Consider the following 27,468-nt stretch of genomic DNA (forward strand, 5'->3'; position numbering starts at 1 on the left):
CGGGCAGGTAGGTTAGAAAATTGAAAAAGGGAAATGGATAGATTAAGCTCATATGTAGTGGAAATTAGTGAAGTTCGGTAGCAGGAGGAACAAGACTTTTGCTCAGGTGAATACAGGGTTATAAATACAAAATCAAATAGAGATAATGCAGGAGTAGGTTTAATAATGGATTAAAAAATAGGAGTGCGGATAAGCTACTATAAACAGCACAGTGAACGCATTATTGTGGCCAGATAGACACGAAGCCCATGCCGTCTACAGCAGTAAAAGTTTATATGCCAACTAGCTCTGCAGATGATGAAGAAATTGATGAAATGTATGATGAGATAAAAGAAATTAGAAATTATTGAGGTAGTGAAGGGAGACGAAAATTTAATAGTCATGGGTGACTGTAATTCGAGAGTAGGAAAAGGGAGAGAACAAAACATAGTAGGTGAATATGGATTAGGGTAAGAAATGAAACAGGAAGCCGTCTGGCATAATTTTGCACAGAGCATAAATTAATCATGGCTAACACTTGGTTCAAGAATCATAAAGGAAGGTTGTATACATGGAAGAATCCTGGAGATACTAGAAGGTATCAGATAGATTATATAATGGTAGGACAGAGAGTTAGGAACCAGGTTTTAAATTGTAAGACATGTCCAGGGGCAGATGTGGACTCTGACCACAATCTATTGGTTATGAACTGCAGATTAAAACTGAAGAAACAGCAAAAAGGTGGGAATTTAAGATGATGGGACGTGGATAAAATAACTAAACCAGAGGTTGTACAAAGTTTCAGGGAGAGCATAAGGGAACAATTGACAGGAATGGGGGAAAGAAATACGGTATAAGAAGAATGGATAGCTCTGAGGGATGAAGTAGTGAAGGCAGCAGAGGATCAAGTAGGTAAAGAGTCGAGGGATAGTAGAAATCCTTGGGTAACAGAAGAAATATTGAATTTAATTGATGAAAGAAGAAAATATAAAAATGCAGTAAATGAAGCAGGCATAAAGGAATACAAACGTCTCAAAAATGAGATCGACAGGAAGTGCAAAATGGCTAAGCATGGATGGCTAGAGGACAAATGTAAGGATGTAGAGACTTCTCTCACTAGGGGTAAGATAGATACTGCCAACAGGAAAATTAAAGAGACCTTTGGATAAAAGAGAGCCACTTGTAATAATATCAAGAGCTGAGATGGAAACCCAGTTCTAAGCAAAGAAGGGAAAGCACAAAGGTGGAAGGAGTATATAGAGAGTCTATACAAGGGCGATGCACTTGAGGACAATATTATGGAAATGGGAGAGGATGTAGATGAAGATGGAATGGGAGATACGATATTGCGTGAAGAGTTTGACAGAGCACTGAAAGACCTGAGTCGAAACAAGGCCCCGGGAGTAGACAACAGTCCATTAGAAATACTAACGGCCTTGGGAGAGCCAGTCCTGACAAAACTCTACCATCTGGTGAGCAAGATGTATGAGACAGGCGAAATCCCTCAGACTTCAAGAAGAATATAATAATTCCAATCCGAAAGAAAGCAGGTGTTGACAGATGTGAAAATTACCGACCTATCAATTTAATAAGTCACAGCTGCAAAATACTAATGCGAATTCCTTACAGACGAATGGAAAAACTGGTAGTAGCCGACCTCGGGGAAGATCAGTTTGATTCTGTAGAAATGTTGGAACATGTGAGGCAATACTGACCTTACGACTTATCTTAGAAGCAAGATTAAGGAAAGGCAAACCTACGTTTCTAGCATTTGTAGACTTAGAGAAAGCCGGCCGCTGGTGGCCGAGCGGTTCTAGGCGCTACAGTCTGAAACCGCGCGACCACTACGGCCGCAGGTTCGAATCCTGCTTCCGGCATGGATGTGTGTGATGTCCTTAGGTTAGTTAGGTTTAAGTAGTTCTAATTTCTGATGACCTGAGATGTTAAGTCCCATAGTGCTCAGAGCCATCTGAACCATCAGACTTAGAAAAAGCTTTTGACAATGTTGACTGGAATACTCTCTTTCAAATTCTAAAGGTGGCAGGGGTAAAATACAGGGAGCGAAAGGCTATTTACAATTTGTACAGAAACCAGATGGCAGTTATAAGAGTCGAGTGGCATGAAAGGGAAGCAGTGGTTGGGATGTGAGTGAAACAGTGTTGTAGCCTCTCCCCGATGTTATTCAATCTGTATATTGAGCAAGCAGTAAAGGAAACAAAAGAAAAATTTGGAGTAGGTATTAAAATCCATGGAGAAGAAATAAAAACTTTGAGGTTCGCCGATGACATTGTAATTCTGTCAGAGACAGCAAAGGACGTGGAAGAGCAGTTGAACGGAATGGACAATGTCTTGAAAGGAGGATATAAGATGAACATCAACAAAAGCAAAACGAGAATAATGGAATGCAGTCGAATTAAGTCGGGTGATGCTGAGGGAATTAGATTAGGAAATGAGACACTTTAAGTAGTAAAAGAGTTTTGCTATTTGGGGAGCAAAATAACTGATGGTGGTCGAAGTAGAGAGGATATAAAATGTCGACTGGCAATGGAAAAGAGAAATTTGTTAACATCGAGCATAAAAAAATGGTTCAATTGGCTCTGAGCACTATGGGACTTAACGTCTGAGGTCATCAGTCCGCTAGAACTCAGAACTACTTAAACCTAACTAAGGACATCACACACATCCGTGCCCGAGGCAGGATTTGAGCCTGCGACCGTAGCGGTCGCGCGGCTCCAGACTGTAGCGCCTAGAACCGCTCTGCCACTTCGGCCGGCCATACGAGAGACAACTTGCACTGTTCGTTATTGTGATCCAGAGTGCGGTAGAAAACGTCGTCTGATTGATGCATTCCTTGATTTTTAGAAGGCATTCAACACAGTCTCAAACTGTCGTTTAGTGACCAAAATACGAGTTTACTGTATGTCGGATCAAATTTCTGATTAGGTTCAGGACTTCCATCCAGGCAAAGTCGTTATTACTGGGACGAAATTGACAGATGTAGACGTGGTTTCGTTTGTATCTCAAGAGAGTGTTATAAAGCGAGTGTCATAAAGCCGTTACTGCGTACAACTCACATAAATAGTCTAGACTCTAGAGGATAGTGTTGGTAACTCTGTTGAGGCTCTTCGTGGACGATGCTGTTGTATCCGCTGAGGTGACAACACTCATGGATACCTCCTAATATCGTGGTGGACCTCGTTTTGCCCGCCTTAGTGCGGCAACTCGACGTGGCACGGATTCAACAAGTCGTTGGAAGTCCCCTGCAGGAATACTGAGCCCTCTGCCTTTACAGCCGTCCATAATTGCGGAAGTGACGCCGGTGCAGGATTTTGTGCACGAATGCACCTCTCGATTACGTCTCATAAATGTTCGATGGGATTCATGTCTGGCGATCTGGGTGAGCAAATCATTCGCTCGAAGTGTCAAGAATGTTCTTCAAACCAGTCGTGAACGTTTGTCAATGTTCAAATGTGTGTGAATTCCTGAGAAACCAAACTGCTTAGGTCATCGGTCCCTAGACTTACACGCTACTTAAACTAACTTAAACTAATTTATGCTAAGAATAACACACACCCATGCCCGAGGGAGGACTCGAACCTCTGGTGGGATCGGCCGCACAGTCCGTGACATGACGCCTCAAACCGCGCGGCCACTCCCCGAGGCGAACATTTGTGACTGGACGACATGGCTCATTGTCATTCATAAAACATGAAGTCCATCAATGGCTGTAAATGGTCACCACGTCAATGATCGCTTCAGTTCGACTAGAGGACCCAGTCCATTCCATTTAAACACAACCCACACCATTATGGAGCCACCATCAGTTTGCACAGTGCCTTGTTGACAACTTGGATTCATTGCTTCGTGAAGTCTGCGCCACACTAACACTGCCATCAGCTCTCATCAACTGAAAGCGGGACTGATCTGACTAGGCCACGGTTTTCCAGTCGTCTATGTTCCAATCGATATGGTCAGGACCCTAGGAGAAGCGCTGCAGGCGACGTCTTGATGCTAGCAGAGGCATTCGCGCCTGTCGTCTGCTGCCATAGACCATTAACGCCAGATTTCGCCGCATTGTATTAACGGATAAATTTGTCTTGTGTCCCACACTGATTTCTGTGGTTATTTGACACAGTGTTGCTTGTCTGTTAGCAGTGATGACTCAACGCAAAAGCCGCTGCTCTCAGCCGTTAAGTGAAACTATCAGCTACTGCGTTGTCCGTGGTGAGAAGTAATTCCTGAAATTTGGTATTCTTGGCACACTCTTAGGGCTGTGGATCTCTGAATATTGAATTTCCTAACGGTTTTCGAAATGGAAGGTCTCAATGCGTCTAGCTCCAACTACCATTCCGTGTTCATTGTTGTGTCTAGACAAGACAGCCTAGACACAATGATAGGAAGCCGAAAGGCACGCGCTACGCTCACGCAGATGGGCGTGAGGTCTGAAACAGGATAGGTAATGAATGCTATAAAGAAAAGTACGTAGCTTCTGGAATACTTAACTTTAATCCATCCTTTTGGTACATCTGGAGATTGTGGCGATACAAGTGAGACTCTTTAGATACATGCAATGTTACTAATGGCGCCTTGCTAGGTCGTAGCCATTGACTTAGCTGAAGGCTATTCTAACTATCGGCTCGGCAAAGGAGCGAGGCTTCGTCAGTATAGTCGCTAGCTACGTTGTCCGTACAACTGGGGCGTGCTAGTCAGTCTCTCGAGACCTGCCTTGTGGTGGCGCTCGGTCTGCGATCACACAGTGGCGACACGCGGGTCCGACTTGTACTAATGGACCGCGGCCGATTTAAAGCTACCACCTAGCAAGTGTGGTGTCTGGCGGTGACACCACATTCATAGTCTGTTAAATCCGTCTTGCAGCCATAATCACCTCGGAAATCTTTTCATGTGAGTCACGTGGGTACAAATGACAGCTCCGCCGATGCAGTACCCTTTTGTACCTTGTGTGCGCGACACTACCGTCATCTCTACACGTGCATATCGCTATGCCTTGACTTTCGTTACCTCAGTGATGCCTGCAGTGTAGCATAACTGTTAGGGTCGGATGGCGAGCGTACTGTGGGACGTCAGTTTGAAGACGAACAGCAGTAATTGTATGTTATTTCTTCGTTATCGTTTCTGGAAGGTTCTCGGAACGTTTTATGTTTGCAATGTTCGTATATTCTGGAATATTGATATTTGTATAAACAGCAGAATTCTCCGTCCAGGAGTTCTGCTCTGACTGTGCGTTGGTGTTCGTAATAAACGTGCTTTCAGTGCTAAGTGATGAAGTTCACAGCTTTCGGATTTGGATTTTGGTGTTGTTATGGCGTGTGAAAATATAGAACGCCTGAAACGGCAGAAGACTGTAGTTGTTGTGGATTGGCAGAAGAGCCAACCCACTAATGTTAGAGGAAGCCGAAAGGCACGCGTTTTAGCTCACGCAGGCTGGCGTGAGGTCTGGAACAGGACAAGGAAATTAGAACTTAGAAAAACGGACGCAGATGGTGGAATACTTATCTTTAATCCATTAATGTTGAACGTAGCTCTTGTCTGTACATTATTTACAATATCAATAGCAACTGATAATGGCGCCTTGCTAGGTCGTAGCAAATGACGTAGCTGAAGGCTATGCTAACTATCGTCTCGGCAAATGAGAGCGTATTTTGTCAGTGAACGATCGCTAGCAAAGTCGGCTGTACAACTGGGGCGAGTGCTAGGAAGTCTCTCTAGACCTGCCGTGTGGCGGCGCTCGGTCTGCAATCACTGATAGTGGCGACACGCGGGTCCGACGTATACTAACGGACCGCGGCCGATTTAAAGGCTACCACCTAGCAAGTGTGGTGTCTGGCGGTGACACCACAGTAGTGAATTGTAGAAACCGTTCGCAGCGTCCTGAAGTGAAATGATCTTTAAAACTATTTGTAGGAAATCAGATGCTAGGCTGAGATTCATTCGGAAAACTTTAAGGAAATGTAATTCATCCACGAACGAAGTGGCCTACAAAAAACTTGTTCGAGTGGGTCTCGGGCATTGTTAATCGATATGGGATCCTTCCAAGATTAGATTAATAGAAGAGATAGACAAGATTCAACACCTGGCAGGGTAGCCGAGAGCGCTAACGCGCTGCTTCCTGGACTCCGGTAGGCGCGCCGGCCCCAGAATGAATCCGCCCGGCGGATTGACGACGAGGGCCGGTGTGCCGGCCAGCCTGGATGTGGTATTTAGGCGGATTTTCACATACCGCTAGGTGAATACCGGGCTGGTGCCCCCGTTCCTCCTCAGTTACACAGCTCGCAGACATCTGAACACATTCACACTATTTCATGGATTCCACTAGACACAGACAGTTGGGGTACACTTATTCCGTCCTGGGGGGTTCAGGGTGGCGGCAGGAATTGCATCCAGCTACCCCTTAAAATTAACATGCCAAATCCGATTAACCGTGACCGACCCTGCGTAACCGCGGGACAAGGCGCAAGCGATAGAAATAGAGAAGATTCAACGAAGAATGGCACGTTTCGTCACGGAACTGTTTAGTGAGCGCGAGAGCGTTACGGAGCTGCTCAACATACTCTAGTGCCAGAAGTTACAACAGGGGCATTCAGCATCACGTGGATGCTTACTGTTGAAATACCGAGAGCGTTCGTTCCGGGAAGCCTCGGGAAACATGTTACTCCTCCCGCATACATCTCATGATGTGACCTCGACGAGAAAACCCGAGAAATCAGAGCTCGTTTGGAGGATTACCGAAAGTCGTTCTTCCCTTGCACCATTTGCGAATGTAATTTCGAAAGGAGGTGACGATATGGCTACCAGAATATCCTCCACCACGCACCATAAAGTGGCTTGCGGAGTTAAGATGTAGATGTAGCCTGTTGTCTTACATGCGATACTTCATCTTCACGAACGATAATGTCCGTCGGAATCGAACAGAATAAACAGTTGACAGGTAAAAAACCAATGCACACACGGCCAGTGAAATCTCTAGATCTGAATCCTGTTGAGCACGTCTGGGACGCATTGGAGAAACGAACTGTAGCCCGTCAGCTGACACCATGGTCTCTTACATGTATCCATACAATTCTTTCTCAGGAATTAGATCTACTTGCAAACAGAGCTCTTCAAAAATTTTACTTTTCCGTTTTCATTATAAAAAGAAATTTTCGTAATGCAGGAAACCTACTGAAACCTTCTTTATATCAAAGTCACTTTGGTGGGTGTCCTTCGTTACAAACGTAAACTATTCCCGAAATTATCTCTGGTGTGCGTTTAAAAAACGTTTTGAACAATACGTAATCTACACAATGGCGAGGTACTATGGAGGGCGTCTCTCTTCTAACTAAGTATACTGTTTCACAAACTTCTCACAAAATGATATGTTGTTGGCGTCCTTGTCCTATTCGACAATAGTATGAGGGGGGGGGGGGGGGAAGGGGGGGGGCGGACCATTTCCTAACTTTCACAAAATTTTCTCGCTGTGGTGAGCGTCTATAAAAATGATATATTTTCGGTACCTACTTTTCGATGAAACAGCATGGGAACTTCTTTTCCGTTTACTCTTACACCAATTCCGCACCTTAAGTACTTTATAAACATCGACGTCCTCTCATCTGTCAGGTACAAGTGTCTCACGAGTCCGGTTTACATAATGGGCTACCTGCAAAATACAATACGTTTAAGCCAAACAGTCATTACTTTGCTTCCTGCAAAGAAGAATGTTATACATGTTTCTTCCAAAATACGTACACTATATGTTTTTTATCATAATCGGTACATTTACAAAGACAATTTTCTGGCTTTCATTGACTTTACATACCCAGTAGTAAACTTACTTCACTAAAGTATAATTCAGTGTAAATTCTTCTTCAGAAAAAATATTGTTCAGTAAAAAGTGAAATAATTTTTAGTAATCAAAATCAAATGGTACTGTAACTATAACTTGCTGAAAAATATCTCTCTTTACTACGTACGTTCTTTGCTTCTGATAATAAATTTTCAGTCTTAAATACTAGTAAACACATTTCATAACTTTTAGAAGATCTCTACGTATTAAGCCTAGCACCTACTATTGCATAAAGCTTTACCTAATATATACAAACACACAATGAAAGAAAAATTCCTGAAAACATTTACAATAGCTGCCTCAGTTTGTAGTTGTCATGAAATACACAACCTCTTCACATTCATCTCAGTACAAAATATCTGGGCTTTGTAGATCGTCAATCATAACAGTACTGTCTCTGTTCTGAAGCTTTCACATAAACAGATAGAAACACATTTCATCTCAGTTACATTTTACACTGCCTTATTCTACAAAACTCTACTCCTCACTCACTCCTCATCCACTATTTAGTATGTTAGTACAGTTTTTTAGTAATTAAATTTTTTCAAAAATAGTTTTTAGTAACTCTTTACCTCCTAGGAAACACAATGTACACTGTATACACCACATATTGAAGACAGAACAGATAATAGCAAAAGTTCTGAATGAAGAAGAAGTAGTTTGACAATACGAAACGGAAAGGAAATAATATTGCCAACAGCTCGGAATGCCTAGTGTTCGTCAAACACCTGACATCACAAAGAAAGCGCGCCCCTGAGGACAGTTAGTTACTACTGCCTCCATTATCTTCCTGTATATACTTTTCCTACCGCTCTCCACATTCATTGTAACCTACGATATCCTCTTTTTTCCTGCAGCAACGGATAGGTACATCAATTGTTCACCTGCCGGATATCGCTTTCTTCCTGTAAATGGCACTGTCAAGTACTTTCCATCTACGATAATGGTAGATAGCCTCGTAATTCCCGAAATCGACCTTCACTTTGTATTTTTGCAAAAAATCTGCCCCTACCAACATCTCCAGACTTAACCAGAAAATTATCAGGAAGTTCTGGTACAATTGCTCACCCTGAATCTTTATAGGTAATATGACCTCGTGAGTTACTACTTTCTTACTTTTACCTGTGGCTACTACAATGTTTATTCTGGAGACGATTGGAAATAATATCTACAAAATTTTTTGACACTTCACATACATCTGAACCACTATCAAGTAAGCAAGGGAATTTCTCATAAAACCTGCAACTTCTATTATCGGTTGTTCTGATGATTCTTCAACAGTTTCCGAATCTCGTTCTTCCAATAAATCCCTCACTACCTCACGTCTGACGAATCCTATACCTTCTGCGGAAATAACACACTTTCTTATGGGGTCTTCTTCTTCTTTAATTGTGGCAGCTTTAATTAATCTGTCTACTAGTGACAAGTCAAAACATTTCTCCAAAAATTCACCTTCCCTCATCTGCTCAGTTCTGCGAGACTTCCTTCTATGTTGTCAGAACTTTCAAAATAACCACCAGCGTCATCTATTTCTGTAGCTGCATCACTATTCGATGAGCTTTCTTCCACTCCACCTTCTTCGACATCTGAAACTGTTCCTTCACTATCAGGCAGAAGCTCCTCTATTCTACTTAAAATTTCATCTGTCGGTATATCTTCTTCCTCCGCTACACTTTTACCATATACAGTGCTTTCTTCCACGTTCCCTACAGGATAATCTATAGTATGGCAGTACTCAGTTAGACTACGATTCTGCTTCACAATTTTATCAGATAACTCCTGTTCCTTGCTAACCTGGTTCCTAGATTTGCGATTTTCATCCAAACTTTTCGCAAAATTCTGCCACGTTTTCCTGATAAGTAAATACACTCCTGGAAATTGAAATAAGAACACCGTGAATTCATTGTCCCAGGAAGGGGAAACTTTATTGACACATTCCTGGGGTCAGATACATCACATGATCACACTGACAGAACCACAGGCACATAGACACAGGCAACAGAGCATGCACAATGTCGGCACTAGTACAGTGCATATCCACCTTTCGCAGCAATGCAGGCTGCTATTCTCCCATGGAGACGATCGTAGAGATGCTGGATGTAGTCCTGTGGAACGGCTTGCCATGCCATTTCCACCTGGCGCCTCAGTTGGACCAGCGTTCGTGCTGGACGTGCAGACCGCGTGAGACGACGCTTCATCCAGTCCCAAACATGCTCAATGGGGGACAGATCCGGAGATCTTGCTGGCCAGGGTAGTTGACTTACACCTTCTAGAGCACGTTGGGTGGCACGGGATACATGCGGACGTGCATTGTCCTGTTGGAACAGCAAGTTCCCTTGCCGGTCTAGGAATGGTAGAACGATGGGTTCGACGACAGTTTGGATGTACCGTGCACTATTCAGTGTCCCCTCGACGATCACCAGTGGTGTACGGCCAGTGTAGGAGATCGCTCCCCACACCATGATGCCAGGTGTTGGCCCTGTGTGCCTCGGTCGTATGCAGTCCTGATTGTGGCGCTCACCTGCACGGCGCCAAACACGCATACGACCATCATTGGCATCAAGGCAGAAGCGACTCTCATCGCTGAAGACGACACGTCTCCATTCGTCCCTCCATTCACGCCTGTCGCGACACCACTGGAGGCGGGCTGCACGATGTTGGGGCGTGAGCGGAAGACGGCCTAACGGTGTGCGGGACCGTGTCCCTAATTTGCTGGGAAGTGGCGGTGCGGTCCCCTACGGCACTGCGTAGGATCCTACGGTCTTGGCGTGCATCCGTGCGTCGCTGCGGTCCGGTCCCAGGTCGACGGGCACGTGCACCTTCCGCCGACCACTGGCGACAACATCGATGTACTGTGGAGACCTCATGCCCCACGTGTTGAGCAATTCGGCGGTACGTCCACCCGGCCTCCCGCATGCCCACTATACGCCCTCGCTCAAAGTCCGTCAACTGCACATACGGTTCACGTCCACGCTGTCGCGGCATGCTACCAGTGTTAAAGACTGCGATGGAGCTCCGTATGCCACGGCAAACTGGCTGACACTGACGGCGGCGGTGCACAAATGCTGCGCAGCTAGCGCCATTCGACGGCCAACACCGCGGTTCCTGGTGTGTCCGCTGTGCCGTGCGTGTGATCATCGCTTGTACAGCCCTCTCGCAGTGTCCGGAGCAAGTATGGTGGGTCTGACACACCGGTGTCAATGTGTTCTTTTTTCCATTTCCAGGAGTGTATTATCACTTCCTCTCTTTGCTCCGTTAAATTTATAGTACCTGTACCACTGTGTTGTTGTGTTGGTTACTACCTTACAAAGGGCTTTGTTAGCGGTTTAACCAACCTTTTGGCAGTCTGCAACGCTAGCACCCTTACAGATGCTACTAGTTTTCCTCGTCGTCCACTCTGCCATTAGCGGTAGCGTTCCGTTCATTCGGCTGTTGATCCCGGTGGAGGTTCGAGTCCTCCCTCGGGCATGGGTGCGTGTCTGTCCTTCGGATAATTTAGGTTAAGTAGTGTGTAAGCTTAGGGACTGATGATCTTAGCAGTTAAGTCCCATAAGATTTCACACACATTTGAACATTTTGAACATTCGGCTGTCTGTAATGCTGTTCTGCTCTCTCAGCTGATTGCAGATTCAGATACGTGTCATTCCTGTTCCTGTCGTAATTTCTAATACCAGTAAAACCCCTCTCGGCCGCTGGACCTTCATCTGTGATTGTTAGCCCTCTGCACACCTATTCTGTTTACTTGCACTTCATTTTGCCTAGTAGGAGCCCTCTAATCACTATTATTATTTTCCTCTTCTTTCAAAAGATTCTCTACCCTTTACAAGTAACCAACGAACTTGTTAATGTTCTCTCTGGGTGCAGAAATTAGTTTATTTCGCAGGTATAAAAGCAATTTGTTTTCTCGCCCCATTATAATTTGTTCTGCTCCTAATTTGGTAGTCATATAAGACAATATAGTTGCCCACTTCTGCACAAACCTCTTCATAGTGTCTTTCTATGGGATAAACTTTTCACCTGACCAAAAGCTGTTTAATACTTCCATCCGTTTTCTTTTTTCCCAGTATTCCTCAAAGAAGTCTGTTTAAAGCTTTCCACATTGCAATACTTGTCTACAGCTAAATTTGCCCAAACACGAGCTTCTCCCATAAGATTAGATACCACAAATCCTATTTCCTGTTTGCCATTTCATGTCCTAGGCAACACTGCCTCAAAATCCCTCCAGAACTCTTTGGGATGCACACTCATACTGGGACCAAATCTCAAAAACTGTCTGTGGTTAACATAGGCAATTTCAGATGGTTCTGCAACACTATTTATTATTACATGGCCACTACTGTTATGCTCTTGTAGGTAACCATTTACTGGTGTACTAAATTCTGACAAGTTAGTTTCTAAAGCAGTTATTTGCTCGCACTTGTCCTCCAAACAGTTTACATTTGTCACTTTCCTCCTTAATTTTATTACCCAGAATTTTATAATTCTCATTACACTGTTTTTCAGTATGATCTACTTTGGCCTGTACTTTAGTCAAGTCAGGACTAGCTGTTTACTACCTTCAGCAGCTTGCTTTATATGGGTAGTTAGTTCACCTATTACTGTTCCAGTATTATTTTTACATTCTTGTTTCGCGTGGCAAATTTGCCCTTCACGCTTTCGTTAAGCTGTGGCATCTCATTTTTTACAGTATCATTTAAACCTAAAATTCTGTGATCGATTTCCCTCTGAATTTCCTCTTTAAAATTTTTCAGTTTATTTTCAAACTCTTCTGACTGTATTATAAACCCCTGATTAATTTCAGAAACTAATCCACTTATTTTACTATCCACATCAGGCCCAAGTTCATTTACTTTTGTATTCCTGTTACTCATATCCATACCCAGTCCACTTATTTTACTATTCACTCCATTCATAGCAATGCTAATACCTCCAATTTGTATCATAACCTTTAGGAACATGATTGCAATGCTACATTTCTACTCACCAGCCTCCAATGCTGTCTCTACTTTCGCTTCAGTGACTGTAAATGGTACTAATTTAACATTAGGACCAGGTGTTTGTTCCATTCTTATTTTTTGAGCAGGAGTACTTGTATATATTTTTTCCTCAACTTCAGAACTTGACTCCCTTTTTATTTCCTTCACAAAATCTGGTGCGAACTTAACATCAGCTTCCACTATGTCTTGCCCATTAATTGACCCTTAAGTATCAGATACTGATTTTGGATAACCACGGTCATTAATTTTACACACATTAAAACTAAAATTTCCTCTCATATTGTCATTTGCAAGTACTGAATTATCAAAATCTATAACCTTCTCCCTTTCACTTATTACCGGCACATCACTTTCCTCCATGTTGGCAAGTTTCTTTCCACATTCACAAACCAAACGAAGCAAAACACTACTTACCTTTTTCTCCACGTTGTGAGCACGGCATGAAGCTACTGCGGATCCGTCCGCCACAGGCTGCAAGCTCCGGTCCAATTCCTGGGACCTCACAGCACCATCCACGGCTGCCAACTGCTCCTGGCTGCCGATCTGCTACGGACGCTGCTGCCAGCTGCTTCCGTCGGCGTTCCTGTATTTCGCTGTCCTCTCTGCTTGCTGTGTCCTGTCCCTCCGCTAGTATTGTTCACAGTATCTACACTTTATTTAAGCCCTTCCTCTATCGCTTCAGTTCAAAAGTTTATCTGCACATGCGTGGGTCTTTCTGTCACGGGTTTTACACCACTGCTTTTTAAGTTCGTTCGACACTGAACTTTACTTTTCCAGGCCGCTAAATGCACCAAATGAGGCAGAGCGGGTTGCACTCTCACTATTGATTAAACAATCTGTCCATCTACGTGGATAGGTTTCAGGTTGTTCGCCCATTCACTCTGCGATGGTAGATACTGGTTTAGCCGACAAAAGCAGCTTTGATGAAAATTCGACTAAATACCTACCACGCAAAAGGCTCAATAACTCCGTCTATCTAAAAGTTAGTTAAACTTTCGAATGTTCGGGATTCTGGCATGTTGTTGTTGTTGTTGTGGTCTTCAGTCCTGAGATTGGTTTGATGCAATTCTTGCATGAGTAATTCGGAAAAAAAGGTAAAAAGTTCCTTTTAGTGGGTTTATTGTCTTTAAAACACATAAACCGGCTACCGAGTCCGTATCTCGCATCCCGAGATCAATTACACAATGTTACTGACTGTTTTTATAACGTCCGCAGCTCGTGGTCGTGCTGTAGCGTTCTCGCTTCCCACGCACGGGTTCCCGGGTTCGATTCCCGGCGGGGTCAAGGATTTTCTCAGCCTCGTGATGACTGGGTATTGTGTGCTGTCCTTAGGTTAGTTAGGTTTACGTAGTACTAAGTTCTAGGGGACTGATGACCATGGCTGTTAAGTCCCATAGTGCTTAGAACCTTTTTTTTGTTTTTGTAACACCCAAAAGCAGCCAGAAGATATTTAGTAAGACCCGATATTTTAAACGTCCTAAATAGCCACTGACCCACGACTACTTGCGAATTAACACGTTCAGTCGTTCAGGCTTCTTGTAAGGAAGTGCTCGCCATGTCTTGTAAGCTGTACGAGTTTACGCGGAGTTTTTATACGACATGAACGGTTCACACTCAAATATCTCATAAAATACACCACTCATAATGCTCAAACTTCCACAAAATACACAATACTATAGTCGCTTTTCGGCATGGACACGAGAACCGCTCAGACTCGCGAATTTCTTCATTTTCGTACAAATTTTATCAACGCTGTGTAACATAGGTGTTTACCACAAGACGGCTTCCGAGCGACTCTCTCGACTCATAGTTTTAAGGCGGGAAGATATGAATTCCTATTGGCTAGTATGTTAAGCAGTCAATCAGATCATCTCGAGCACTTCTACACTCGCGGTATTTCTTATGTCAGCCAATCAGATCACCACAAGTAATTTAAACTATAAATCTCGTAATTATGAAACTAAATAAAATATAATGAAAACAAAATACGATTCTTTTCCACAAAAGAAATTACTAATAAATTTAATACTGAACTCCCCTTCTGGCTGTCTTTTACAAAATCGAGCTCACTCGGACATACGTCACAAATGTCCCTACTGCACAGCAGCATTCTCATGCCCACATTTACATAGTTTTAATGTAATATCACATTCTCACTTTACATATGTCTTCCATCCACGCTCTCAGTCTCTCCAAAACACTCATACAATCAAAACACGACGAAATAATAACTTCCAAAACTACTTTTAATTATGCCAAAAATCTGTAGTAATTAAACTAAAGAAAATTCCAGAAAATAGGATTATATCAACTTAAAGTTTCAATTGATACTATAGGTGAATATATTACAGTCCCTAACTCCGTTTCACAATGCCACCACGGTTATTACGTGTTTTAGGCAAATATGTGTATCTCCGAAAGTACTGAAGTTATTGGTTTGAAATTTTAGCAGTATGGTTGTGTTAGCCATAGAATTTGGTACACCAAGTATGAAAAAGATCAATTAATATTTAATAGTACTTCTTCAGATTTATAGAGAGTATGTGTAACGTATTGCACGCTGCATTAAGCAAGTATATGACTCGCGCTTCTCGGTAGCCAGCGTCAGCTGTGCCAGCGTGAGAACCAAATGTGCTCTCCTGGCTGCACGGCAAGCTTAACTTCCAATGCAAGATGACAGCTCGTGATTTATTGTCCATCAAATGTACTCTCATTTCTTGATTATGCTTAACTGGTGCACTGGTACACATAGATGAATTTATTACAAGTAAGAAATGGTGCTATTAGGGCGTTTCCACCACAAATTCAACTGTTGACATACCTCAGGACCAAGCTTTTATATCCTTATCATTCGGCCTAAGTCACTGTCTGTTCTTCTTCAGCAAAGGCGCTTGGCTAAAAGTGCCAGCACGCACCATGCACTGCAGCAGTACATCTACATCTTCATCTTCGTGATTACTCTGCTACTCACAATAAAGTGCCTGGCAGAGGGTTCAATGAACCACCTTCAAGCTGTCTCTCTACCGTTCCACTCTCGAACGGCACGCGGGAAAAACGAGCACTTAAATTTTTCTGTGCGAGCCCTGATTTCTCTTATTTTATCGTGATGAACATTTCTCCCTATGTAGATGGGTGCCAACAGAATGTTTTCGCAATCGGAGGAGATAACTGGTGATTGAAATTTCATGAGAAGATTCCGTCGCAACTAAAAACGCCTTTGTTTTAATGACTGCCACTCCAATTCACGTATCACATACATGACACTATCTCCACTATTTCGAGATAATACAAAACTAGCTGCCCTTCTTTGTACTTTCTCGATGTCATCCGTCAGTCCCACCTGATGCGGGTCCCACACCGCACAGCAATACTCCAGAATAGGGTGGACAAGCGTGGTGTAAGCAGTCTCTTTAGTAGACCTGTTGCGCCTTCTAAGTGTTCTACCAATGAATGGCAGTCTTTGGTTTGCTCTAACCACAATATTGTCTATGTGATCGTTCCAATTTAGGTTATTTGTAATTGTAATTCCTAAGTATTTAGTTGAATTTACAGCCTTCACATTTGTGTGACTTATCGCTTAATCGAAATTTAGCTGATTTCTTTTAGTACTCATGTTAATAACTTCACACTTATCCTTATTCAGGGTCAATTGCCACTTTTCGCGCCACACATATATCTAATCTAAATCATTTTGCAAGTCGTTTTGATCATCTAATGACGTTACAAGACGGTAAATGACAGCATCATCTGCAAACAAACTTAGACGGATACTCAGATTGTCTCCTATGTCGTTAATATAGATCAGGAACAATAGAGGGCCTATAACACTTCTTTGGGGAACGCCGGATATTACTTCTGTTTTCCTCGATGACTTTCCGTCTATTACTACGAACTGTGCCCTTTCCGACAGGAAATCACGAATCCAGTCGCACAACTGAGGCGATACTCTGTAGGCATGCAGTTTGGTTAGAAGATGCTTGTGAGGAACAGTGTCGAAAGCCTTCTGGAAATCTAAAAATCAATCAATTTGACATCCTCTGTCGATAGCACTTCATGAGTATAAAGAGCTAGTTATGTTTCACAAGAACGATATTTTCTGAAACCCTGCTGACTGTGTGTCAATAAATCGTTTTCTTGCCGGCCGAAGTGGCCGTGCGGTTAAAGGCGCTGCAGTCTGGAACCGCAAGACCGCTACGGTCGCAGGTTCGAATCCTACCTCGGGCATGGATGTTTGTGATGTCCTTAGGTTAGTTAGGTTTAACTAGTTCTAAGTTCTAGGGGACTAATGACCTCAGCAGTTGAGTCCCATAGTGCTCAGAGCCATTTGAGCCAATCGTTTTCTTCGAGGTACTTCATAAAGTTCGAATACAGTATATGTCCCAAAACCCATCTGCAAATCGACGTTATTGATATAGGCCTGTAATTCAGCGGATTACTCCTACTTCCCTTTTTGGGTATTGGTGTGACTTGAGCAATTTTCCAGTCTTTAGGTGCGGATCTTTCTGGGAGCGAGTGGTTGTATATAATTGCTAAATATGGAGCTATTTTATCAGCATACTCTGAGAGGAACCTGACTGGTATACAATGTGGACCGGAGGCCTTGCCTTCATTAAGTGATTTAAGCTGATTCGTTACTCCGAGGATATCTACTTCTATGTTTCTCATCTTGGCAGTTGTTCATCATTGGACTTCAGGAATATGTTGTTCGTCTTCTTTGGTAAAGGAGTTTCGGGAAACCGTCTTTAATAACTCTGCTTTAGTGGCACTGTCATCAGTGACTTCACCGTTGTTATCGCGCAGTGAAGGTATTGATTGCGTCTTGCCACTGGTGTGCTTTATGTATGCCCAGAATCTCTTTGGGTTTTCTGTGAGAATTCCGTTGTGGAAATTATTAAAAGCGTCTCGCATTGAAGTACGCGCCATATTTCGAACTTCTGTAAAACTTTGCCGATCTCGGGGATTATGCGTTCTTTTAAATTTGGCATGCTTTTTTCGGTGCTTCTGCAACAACGATCTGACCCGTTTTGTGTACCATGGGGGATCAGTACCATCACTTATTAATTTATGTGGTATATATCCCTCAATTGCTGTCGATACTATCTCTTTGAAAACATTCCCAACTTTTCTACAGTACATGTGTGGAAACAGCTGATATAGCAGTCAGTAAGCGATTAAAGGCAGAAGCCTTTCCACACCGGCAGTTTCTGCAGTGTCTAGAACGCATGCCACAAGACACAACAAAGCCCAAGCAAGAGCAGCCATTCTGTACTAACAAGGGAACCTCCCCATCGCACCCCCCTCAGATTTAGTTATAAAAGGGCACAGTGGATAGGCCTTGAAAAACTGAACACAGATCAATCGAGAAAACAGGAGGAAGTAGTGTGGAACTATGAAAAAATAAGCAAAATATACAAACTGAGTAGTCCATGCACAAGATATGCAACATCAAGGAGAATATGAGCTCAGTAGTGCCGTGGTCCCGTGGTTAGCGTCGGCAGCTGCCGAATGAGAGGTCCTTGGTTCAAGTCTTCCTTCGAATGGAAATTTTAATTGTTTTATTTTCAGTTTATGTGACAAACTCTCATGTTTTCATCACTTTTTTGGGAGTGATTCTCACATCCACAAGAAAACCTAAATCGGGCAAGGTAGAAGAATCTTTTTACCCATTCGCCAAGTGTACAAGTTAGGTGGGTCGACAGCATATTCCTGTCATGTGAAGCACATGCCGTCACCAGTGTCGTATAGAATATATCAGACGTGATTTCCTGTGGAGGAATCGGTTGACCTATGACCTTGCGATCAAATTTTTTCGGTTCCCATTGGAGAGGCACGTCCTTTCGTCTATTAATCACATGGTTTTGCGATGCGGTCGCAAAACACAGACACTAAACTTATTACAGTGATCAGAGACGTCAATGAACGAACGGACAGATCATAACTTTGCGAAAATAAAGAAAATAAACTTTTCACTCGAGGGAAGACTTGAACCAAGGACCTCTCGTTCGGTGGCTGCCCACGCTAACCACGGGACCACGGCACCACTGAGCTCCAATTCTCCTTGATGTTGCCTATCTTGTACATGGACTACTCAGTTTGTATATTCTGCTTATTTTTTCATAGTTCCACACAACTTCTTCCTGTTTTCTAGATTTATCTGTGTTCAGTTTTTCAAGACCTATCCACTGTGCCCTTTTATAACTAAATCTAAGCGGGGTGCGATGGGGAGGTTCCCTTGTAAGGTCTCTCGTGTTAGTATCGTATCTCTACTACCACCGGGCTGTGTCGCTTGGAGCACCATCCGGAACGCTGTTCGTGGACCACAGTTCGGTTCTGTGACAGGGCAGTCCGTTCTGAGACCACTGGAGTTAAGGCCACCGTCACATCGAGCCAGCAGGGTCTGAGATGCATTTTGCTTGCCATAAACGCTGGGGAGTGGCTCACTGCCGTCAAGTCACCTACTGGACAGCGACGGCAGCTAGAGTCGTGCCACCGAACTTGCAGCCGTAGTTGCCGAAGCCGCCAGGACTAGAGTCGTCACTGCCAGAGGCGGTTGTGTCATGTGCTGCTGCTGGGGTCAGTGTTACTGGATGAGGCCGGAGCTGCAGCACTGTTTCACAGTGGGGAGCCGCAGTGAAACAATCTAGAAAATTGCCACTGTTTGCCTGGCTCTGCACACCGTCCCCCCTGCACCCCAATTCGTCATCAGTCTTCTTCATATCATACCACAGTCCATAAGTATAAGCTTATAAAGATACAAAAGGAACTGTCATTCTAATCTCCACAGACTGATGAAGGAATAATGAAAGATGCTCGTATTCATTATGAGAAAGAAAATCTAACCACAATTTTTCCTCTGATTTGAATTACTTCGAAAGAAGTAGTCTGTGACACAAATAACACATATGATGCTACATATATTCTGCATATCGTTACGCTCTGTTATTCTATCTTTAAAATTCACTGTGCTTTTTTATCAGTACTGTATTTTAAGACATCTACTCATAATCTATATGCTTCATATTATTTGTTCCTCTTTGCAGAGGCAGTTTTGAAGTTGAAACTATCAGAGAAACAGATGAAAAATGGGCCCTTGACGTTTCAATCAGCGCTGATGAAGGAGAATTAGTGAAGGTGAGCCATGTCCCATTACTACGATTTCGTACCGTATCACGACGGTAACGACCAGATTAGCAGCACTATTTCAGCTTGGTGTTGCCGATGATTTCTTTGGTATATGTGATGCTAGTGATATGGAATAAGGAAATCTAAAAACAGATGAATTTAGTTTTGGCCGCATCTCCTTAGGAATTTCAGTTCTCACCGCCAGCAGTTTCCTCAGTAAGAGATGCTACCAAAAAAATTTTCAGTTACAATATTTGCGGCCTCTGTAGAACTATTTTGCAATTAAATGTTTCATGACTCTGGAAGCCTGATTTACTTCTCTCTGTAGGCCTGGTTGTTTTCTCAGGTAAGCCGGCCGGAGTGGCCGAGCGGTTCTAGGCGCTACAGTCTGGAACCGCGCGACAGCTACGGTCGCAGGTTCGAATCCTGCCTCGGGCATGGATGTGTGTGATGTCCTTACGTTAGTTAGGGTTTAATTGGTTCTAAGTTCTAGGGGACTGATGACCTCAGAAGTTAAGTCTCATAGTGCTCAATGCCATTTGAACCAATTTTTCTCGGGTAAATCTGTCCATTAGATGAAAATGAATTTCTAGAATCGCGAGCCTACCATATTTAGCAGACTTGCTTTTCATATTGTGTCGAAATGGACATTTCCCTCTAAACGTAAAAAGATGTTCGTCAAAAGTTACGTCAAAACCTGGACTTTATGTGGAAGAAAGCCTTTCTCAAATTTCTCTACATGCAACCAGTTTATCATGAATCCTATGAGCTGCCCTTGTCTCCTTATTGTCAACTCTAAGAAAACGTATGAAAGCCTTATCTTATTCCTCGTTCCGCTGTTCACTTACGTCCTCCCTCCCTGACTGTTGGCTCCAGAAGATATAAGCAAACCAATATAGACCTCTAATTCTTCCCCTGCTAGTTACTTCCACACTTTATGTATACTATTCGGACAATCTTCATTCCACTGTACACCCGCCTAGCCTCTCTGTTAGGTTTCCTTACCACGACGGATATTATTTCTGGAGTAATTAAGAGGAGTAAGGCTTATTTTATTGAACTAGCGGGTGCCGCTTTTGAACCTGGTTTATCCCAAATTATGAGATGGAGTTTGGCACTTAGTTGGAGGCTCTTTCTACCAAATCATTCCCTTTTTTCCGATGAAATAATATTTCATAGTGTTCTCATTACTAACTATTACATTATGACTATGATCTTCCTCTTTCATTACTTCATTGCTTTCCTCCTCCTCGCTGTCTGTGGGCAAGTATTCATCATCATTCAGGTAAAAAATATTTCTGTTAACGACATGAGCGTCATCTTGCATCTGAAGAAGAATCTTATCAGCCTCTTCAGGCCGAATAATCCTAAACAAAAAACTAATCCTATATTTAAATTCTAACCTAAGTTATTAGACAATAGTTTTCCCTGAAATTCCTAAATTTTTCATTATTCATGGCTTACTTAAATCATTTCTTTTTTGGATGAACAGTGTCACACATATATGAAAACTGTACGGTCTGAAAACAAGCACTGAGCTTCCCATCATCTGCATTCCTCACATCACAATGCTGTCTAAGGCTCAACAAATGAGAAACCTTCATTGTAAATAAATTCTGTCAACTTCAGCCATTTGCTGGCAACTTTGAGTCAGTTAATCCGGCTTATGTCCTTAAATACCCCAAGCGCCCACTTTCGTTTATTCAGAAAGTGAATCATCATAAATTAAAGAAATAGTTAATTAATGGTATTTTTGCATAGTGGCCATTTAGATGATAGCTACAAGAGAGATGTCAAGGACCATGAGCATTGCAGGATCAGTAAGTAATGAACTACATAAAGTATAAGTGTTATTTGTCTCAAGAAAACCCCACGTGCCCTGTGGAGGATTTACCTGATCTATTATAATTCAAATATATACAGTCTTAAAGACACTATTGTAGTTGTCTAATGTTTGCATCAAAGAAATTGAATATTGGTCAGTCAACCGAAAAAAATTGTTCAAATGGCTCTGAGCACTATGGGACTTAACATCTGAGGTCATCAGTCCCCTAGAACTTAGAACTACTTAAACCTAACTAACCTAAGGACATCACACACATCCATGCCCAAGGCAGGATTCGAACTTGCGACCGTAGCAATGGCGCCGTTCCGGACTGAAGCACCTAGAACCGCTCGGCCACAACGGCCTGCCAGTAAACCTATTTCTGCTCTTTTGTCACCAGGTAAAATCCGTTCCCTTCTAATGTTGCTCATAGAAACCTATGCATCATGATCACCGCAGTTTTTCTAACTATAAAAGTCATTTACTAAAGCACTGAGCCCGAACCGAGTGGGGTAACGCAATAGTTACTCGCGAGACTAGTCTGTGGAAGGGGCGATGTTCAAATTCCGTCTGACTCTCCCGATTAAGTTTGTCACGATTTCCATAAACTGCGTTAGTTTAACTGTTTCGTCGAAAAGGCTGTGGCAGACTTTCAGCTGAGTTCAAGCTTTTCCTCCAATTCCTATGACTTAAACACACACAGTCTACGTTGAACGTTAATATCCCTCTCTCTCTCTCTCTCTCTCTCTCTCTCTCTCTCTCTCTCTCTCTCTTTCTCTACTTCCGCGTTCATTTAGGAAAGTTCATCAATTTAGACAACATTGTCTATGGAATGAGCAATCTAGTGCTATACTTAGGTTCAAATCAACAGTCAAGATCGCAGTAACATTTGTTTATTGACCGGTTTAGACTTATGGTTTGCCAAAAGCCAAGACCGATATTTCCGTACCCCCTGTATATAGATGTAGATGTTGAAAGATATGTCTAGTGATAGGCTCAGAAAATCAGCTTGGCAGTTAGAATAGTTTGCTGTCGTTCATTGACAGAGTTTGACCGTCAGGTTAAACTTAAAACTTTACGAGAGGCTTTCAACACCTGCGGAGATTTGGAAATATTTTTACTGCTTTCAGTACCAGACTAGAGTGCAGTTCCAGTACATTAACATTTCGCGAGTAGGCTATAAGATACCGTTATGAAATTCTGAATTGTTGGACTTTAGTGAAGCTGAGGCGCTCCGAGACTGCTCATTTAAGCAATGTTGAGACAGACGGTTGTTTAAGAGGATCCGCTAGCACTTGTTCGCCTAAGAGCAAGATTTACTCCACTTGTATTATTTCGTATTTTAAGATGGCGTTCCACTTGAATCCGATCTTTGGAACAAGGTTAGATCACTACTCATAATTTTTACCACTGTGAATGAAAATAAATAACTGCCTTTAATTTTACAGCTACATTTTCTATTGATTGGCGACTTCATAGGGTCATTTTTACATATTTTTATTAGCTACCATCATAAATCTGTTGTAACTGCGACCAGGACGGTCGCGGGGCAGCAATGACGGAAAGCGCGGCGGGACCCGCGGAGAGGCCCGCGAACAGCAACACAACGGGAGAGGACGGACACGAACAACAAAGGACAGAACGAAAACGACAAGATCGAACAACGGAGTCACAAGGAAAAAAGGAACAAACACGTCCACTCGTACACAGAACAAGGAAGAAAGCTGTCTAGCGCGAAGCGAGGTGTAAACCGACGTACGCGAGATTAGACTGGCTGGCTGAGCTTATTTTTTTTTTTTCTTTATTGAGTTTCGATTCCCCCCGAAGGGGATGGACTGGCAGCAGCTTAGTATGCCGCTCTTCGGCCTACAGACTTTGTTTTAAAAAGGTGAAGATAATAAATAATGAAAACAGGTGATAAATCGGAGACTTAAATGGTAACATGGCGAAAAAAATCGTGGAACTTAGAACGTAGAACAAAGGGATGATGATGCTAATAAAATACATATGAATCAGACAGGCAAAACAATAGACAGTCTGGCTTCTGTTCGCAAAAGACATAAAATTCACACCCAGCGACAGCATGGTTTCTGTTCGCAACACTTTGGAAAGACAAACAACACTGAACATTCATTTGAACACTGCACTAAAATTTGGCAAATATGACATAACACAGCCGAGAGCAGGTGTAGGGTTCAAATGGCTCTGAGCACTATGGGACTCAACTGCTGAGGTCATTAGTCCCCTAGAACTTAGAACTAGTTAAACCTAACTAACCTAAGGACATCACACACATCCATGCCCGAGGCAGGATTCGAACCTGCGACCGTAGTGGTCTCGCGGTTCCAGACTGCAGCGCCAGAACCGCGCGGCCACTTCGGCCGGCCGCAGGTGTAGGGGGGGGGGGGGAGAAACTGGACAGATGATGGGAAAATGAAAAGGGGGGGAGAGGAAAAACGAAAGGGGGAGGGGGGAAAGGAGCCAAAGGAGGATGAGGACCCATAAGAGGGGTGGGGGGTGCTGGGCAGACGCGACAGGGAGTGGGGAAGGCAGAGGAGTGGAATACAAGGACTCGGGGGGGAGAAGGGAGGTAGGGATAGGTTAGGCAGGGAGAAAACAGTATGGAAGGGGGGGAAGAGGGAGCCCAGGGAAAGGACAGAGGAAAGGAGGGGGGTGAGGATCAGAGTTGATAGGAGGGGTAAATGGAGGGAGAGAGGGCATCATCCGGGAGGGGGAGTTGATAGAAGCCACCTTGGGAAAGATGATGAAGTGTGTAGAGATGGAGGGTAGGGGGGACACAACAGTGAAGGCGTGGCGGGGGGTGGGGACGGGAGAGGAGAGGAGAGGAGCAACCAAGGGGTGAGGGGGATCAAGGCAGTGGGAGGTGTAGAGTATGTGTATATGTTTGAGGAATAGGAGCAGATGGGGGAAAGGAATGAGGTCATAGAGGATCTGCATGGGGGACGGGAGGCATATAAGGAAGGCAAGGCAGAGTGCATGATGCTCAAGGATCTGGAGGGACTTATAGAATTTGGGGGGGGGGGGAGGGGGCCGATATTCAGGTTGGACTGGCATAACAGAGGATGGGAGGAATTAAGAATTTGTAGGTGTGGAGGATGGTAGAGGGGTGCACCCCCCATGTCCGGCCAGAGAGGAGTTTGAGGAGTCGGAGGCGGTTGTGAGCTCTGGATTGGATGGAGCGGAGATGAGGGATCCAGGTGAGGTTACGGTCAATGGTGAGGCCAAAGTAGGTGAGGGTGGGAGAGAGGCGGAAAGGATGGGCGCAGACGGTAAGTGAGAAATCCAGGAGCCGGAAGGAGTGAGTGGTACGACCTACGATGATTGCCTGGGTCTTGGAAGGATTGATTTTCAGGAGCCACTGGTTACACCATGCGGCAAAAAGGTCAAGGTGATTCTCGTGAAGGCGTTGGGACCGTTGTAGGGTAGGAGTGATGGCGAGGAATGCGCTGTGATCGGCATACTGCAAGAGGTGTACTGGAGGGGGGGGGGGGGAGGGGTTGGGGCATATCTACCGTGTACAGGAGGTAGAGGAGAGGGGAGAGGACAGAGCCCTGGGGCACACCGGCTGAGGGGTAGAAGGTGTGGGAATTGGCATTATGGATGGCTGACTGAGCTTTTTTTTTTCCTCTTTATTGATTTTCAATTCCCCCCGAAGGGGGCGGGCTGGCAGCAGCTTACTACGCTGCTCTACAGCCTACAGACTTTTTTTTAAATAAAGGAAGAAGAAAGAAACAAGGAAAAACAGGCGATAAAATGGTGATTTAAAGTGTAAAATGGCGTAAAATTGCTGGAAGTTAAAACAGAAAGCTAAAGGGGTTGGCAATGTAGATAAAATACACAGGAATCAGACAAGTAACATAGTAGACACACAATTAAAAAACATGGCGGCAGTCTGGTTTCTGTTCGCAAGAGACAAAAGGCACACCCAGTGACAGTATGATGGCCATTCGCAACAAGTCCCAAAAAACACAACACGGAACACGCAACGTAGAACACTCACTGTAGAACACTGCACGAAAGTGGCAGCACAAAGACGACACTCCCGAGCCAAAAGCAGATGGGGGGGGGGGGGGGGGGGAACCTGCAGGAGGGGGAAAAACAAGGAGGGAGGAGAGGAAAAAACGAAAAGGGGGGAACCAAGGAGGGAGAGGACTAATAAAGGGGGAGAAGGACAGACACGAGAGGGAATGAGAGGAGGCAGAGGAGGGAAATGGAAAAGGACACGGGGGAGAGAAGGGGGCAAAGAGAGGGGAGGTGGGGAAGAAAGAGGATGGAAGGGGGGGGAGAGGGAGCCCGGGAAAAGGACAGAGGAAAGGAAGGGGAGTGAGGATCAGAGTTGATAAGAGGGGTATATGAAGGGAGAGAGGGCATCATCCGGGAGGGGGAGCTGATGGAAGCCACCTTGGGAAAGGAGATGTAGGGTGTAGAGATGGAGGGTAGGCGGGACACAACGGTGCAGATGTGCCAGGGGGCGGGGATCGGAGAGGAGAGGAGCAACCAGGGGGTGAGGGGGTTCAAGACGGCGGGAGGTGTAGAGGATGCGGATATGTTCGAGGAATAGGAGCAGATGGGGGTAAGGAATGAGATCATAGAGGATCCGCGTGGGGGATGGGAGGCGAATACGGAAGGCGAGGCGGAGTGCATGACGCTCAAGGATCTGGAGGGACTTATAGAATTTGGGGGGGGGGGGGGCAGATATCCAGGCAGGACTGGCATAACAGAGGATGGGACGGATTAAGGATTTGTAGGTGTGGAGGATGGTAGAGGGGTGGCTGGCTGAGCGCGAGGCAAGCCTTTAAGTACGCTATCGGGGGCGCCGCTATTGGCCGCTGGGACCACGTGTCCCACTGTGGCGCCCTCACACTAAAAGCGGGACACGAAGCGCGCGCCGCCACAGCTTACGGCGCGATGGTCTAGAGACCTCTATGGGTCTTCGACGTCCATGACGCCTGGCGCGGATTCAAATTCCGCGGCGTGCGGTATCAGAAAATCCTCCTTATATTTCAAAGAGAGAACAGATGTGAGACACGTAGGTAAGACTGTGCTACGCACCCTTAAGACGAAGTATGAAGAGATACTATAATTCAAAATCACTCATCTGTCCAATCCGACTCAGCCGATTGCTAGATGCTGTCGTTGGTAACAGTCATCCAGGCAAATGGCAAGTAGATTGATGGGGACTTCACAATGTCTGAGATTTGGCTGATCGACAACTTGTTGCTCAAGCCGCTCCAGCACCCACTGTTGATACTTTGTGGGCTTGCATAGAGGTCACTGGAAGTTCGATTCCCTAGGAATATTAGGAACATACCCAGGGCACTTTACATTCCTCGTCTAACGTTTAGGGACTCAATTTGCGAAGTGTCGGCCTCTCGCACAAAATCGGACTGTCGAAGTCAGTGATCGTGTACAGTTCTGTAATCAACATGATTTGTGTAATCGCACGGTACCTATCATGTGGAATGAAGTTCGATTGGGCCGTGTCTCGCCTTCTTAATGATGCAGTTTTGATAAATGTTAGTGCAGCCCGGGATTAGCCGAGCGGTCTTATGCGCTACAGTAACGGACTGTGCGGCTGGTCCCGACGGAGGTTCGAGTCCTTCCTCGGGCATGGGTGTGTTTGTTTGTCCTTAGAATAATTTAGGTTAAGTAACGTGTAAGCTTAGGGACTGATCACCTTAGCA

The 27,468-nt window shown here is 44.2% G+C and overlaps 1 protein-coding gene across 1 annotated transcript in view; it reads left to right on the forward strand.

The window, feature by feature from the left end:
• The window catches only part of LOC124556462 (sodium channel protein Nach-like), a 166,404-nt gene that overhangs the window by 104,253 nt on the left and 34,683 nt on the right, over window positions 1-27,468 (forward strand). Inside the window, exon 6 of the mRNA XM_047130412.1 lies at window positions 19,857-19,947. Within this exon, the coding sequence (XP_046986368.1) occupies window positions 19,857-19,947 (91 nt within the window). The remainder of the gene's footprint in view (window positions 1-19,856; window positions 19,948-27,468) is intronic.

This window comes from Schistocerca americana, chromosome X (assembly GCF_021461395.2).
Source record: "Schistocerca americana isolate TAMUIC-IGC-003095 chromosome X, iqSchAmer2.1, whole genome shotgun sequence".
In the NCBI taxonomy this organism is placed as follows: Eukaryota; Metazoa; Arthropoda; class Insecta; order Orthoptera; family Acrididae; genus Schistocerca; species Schistocerca americana.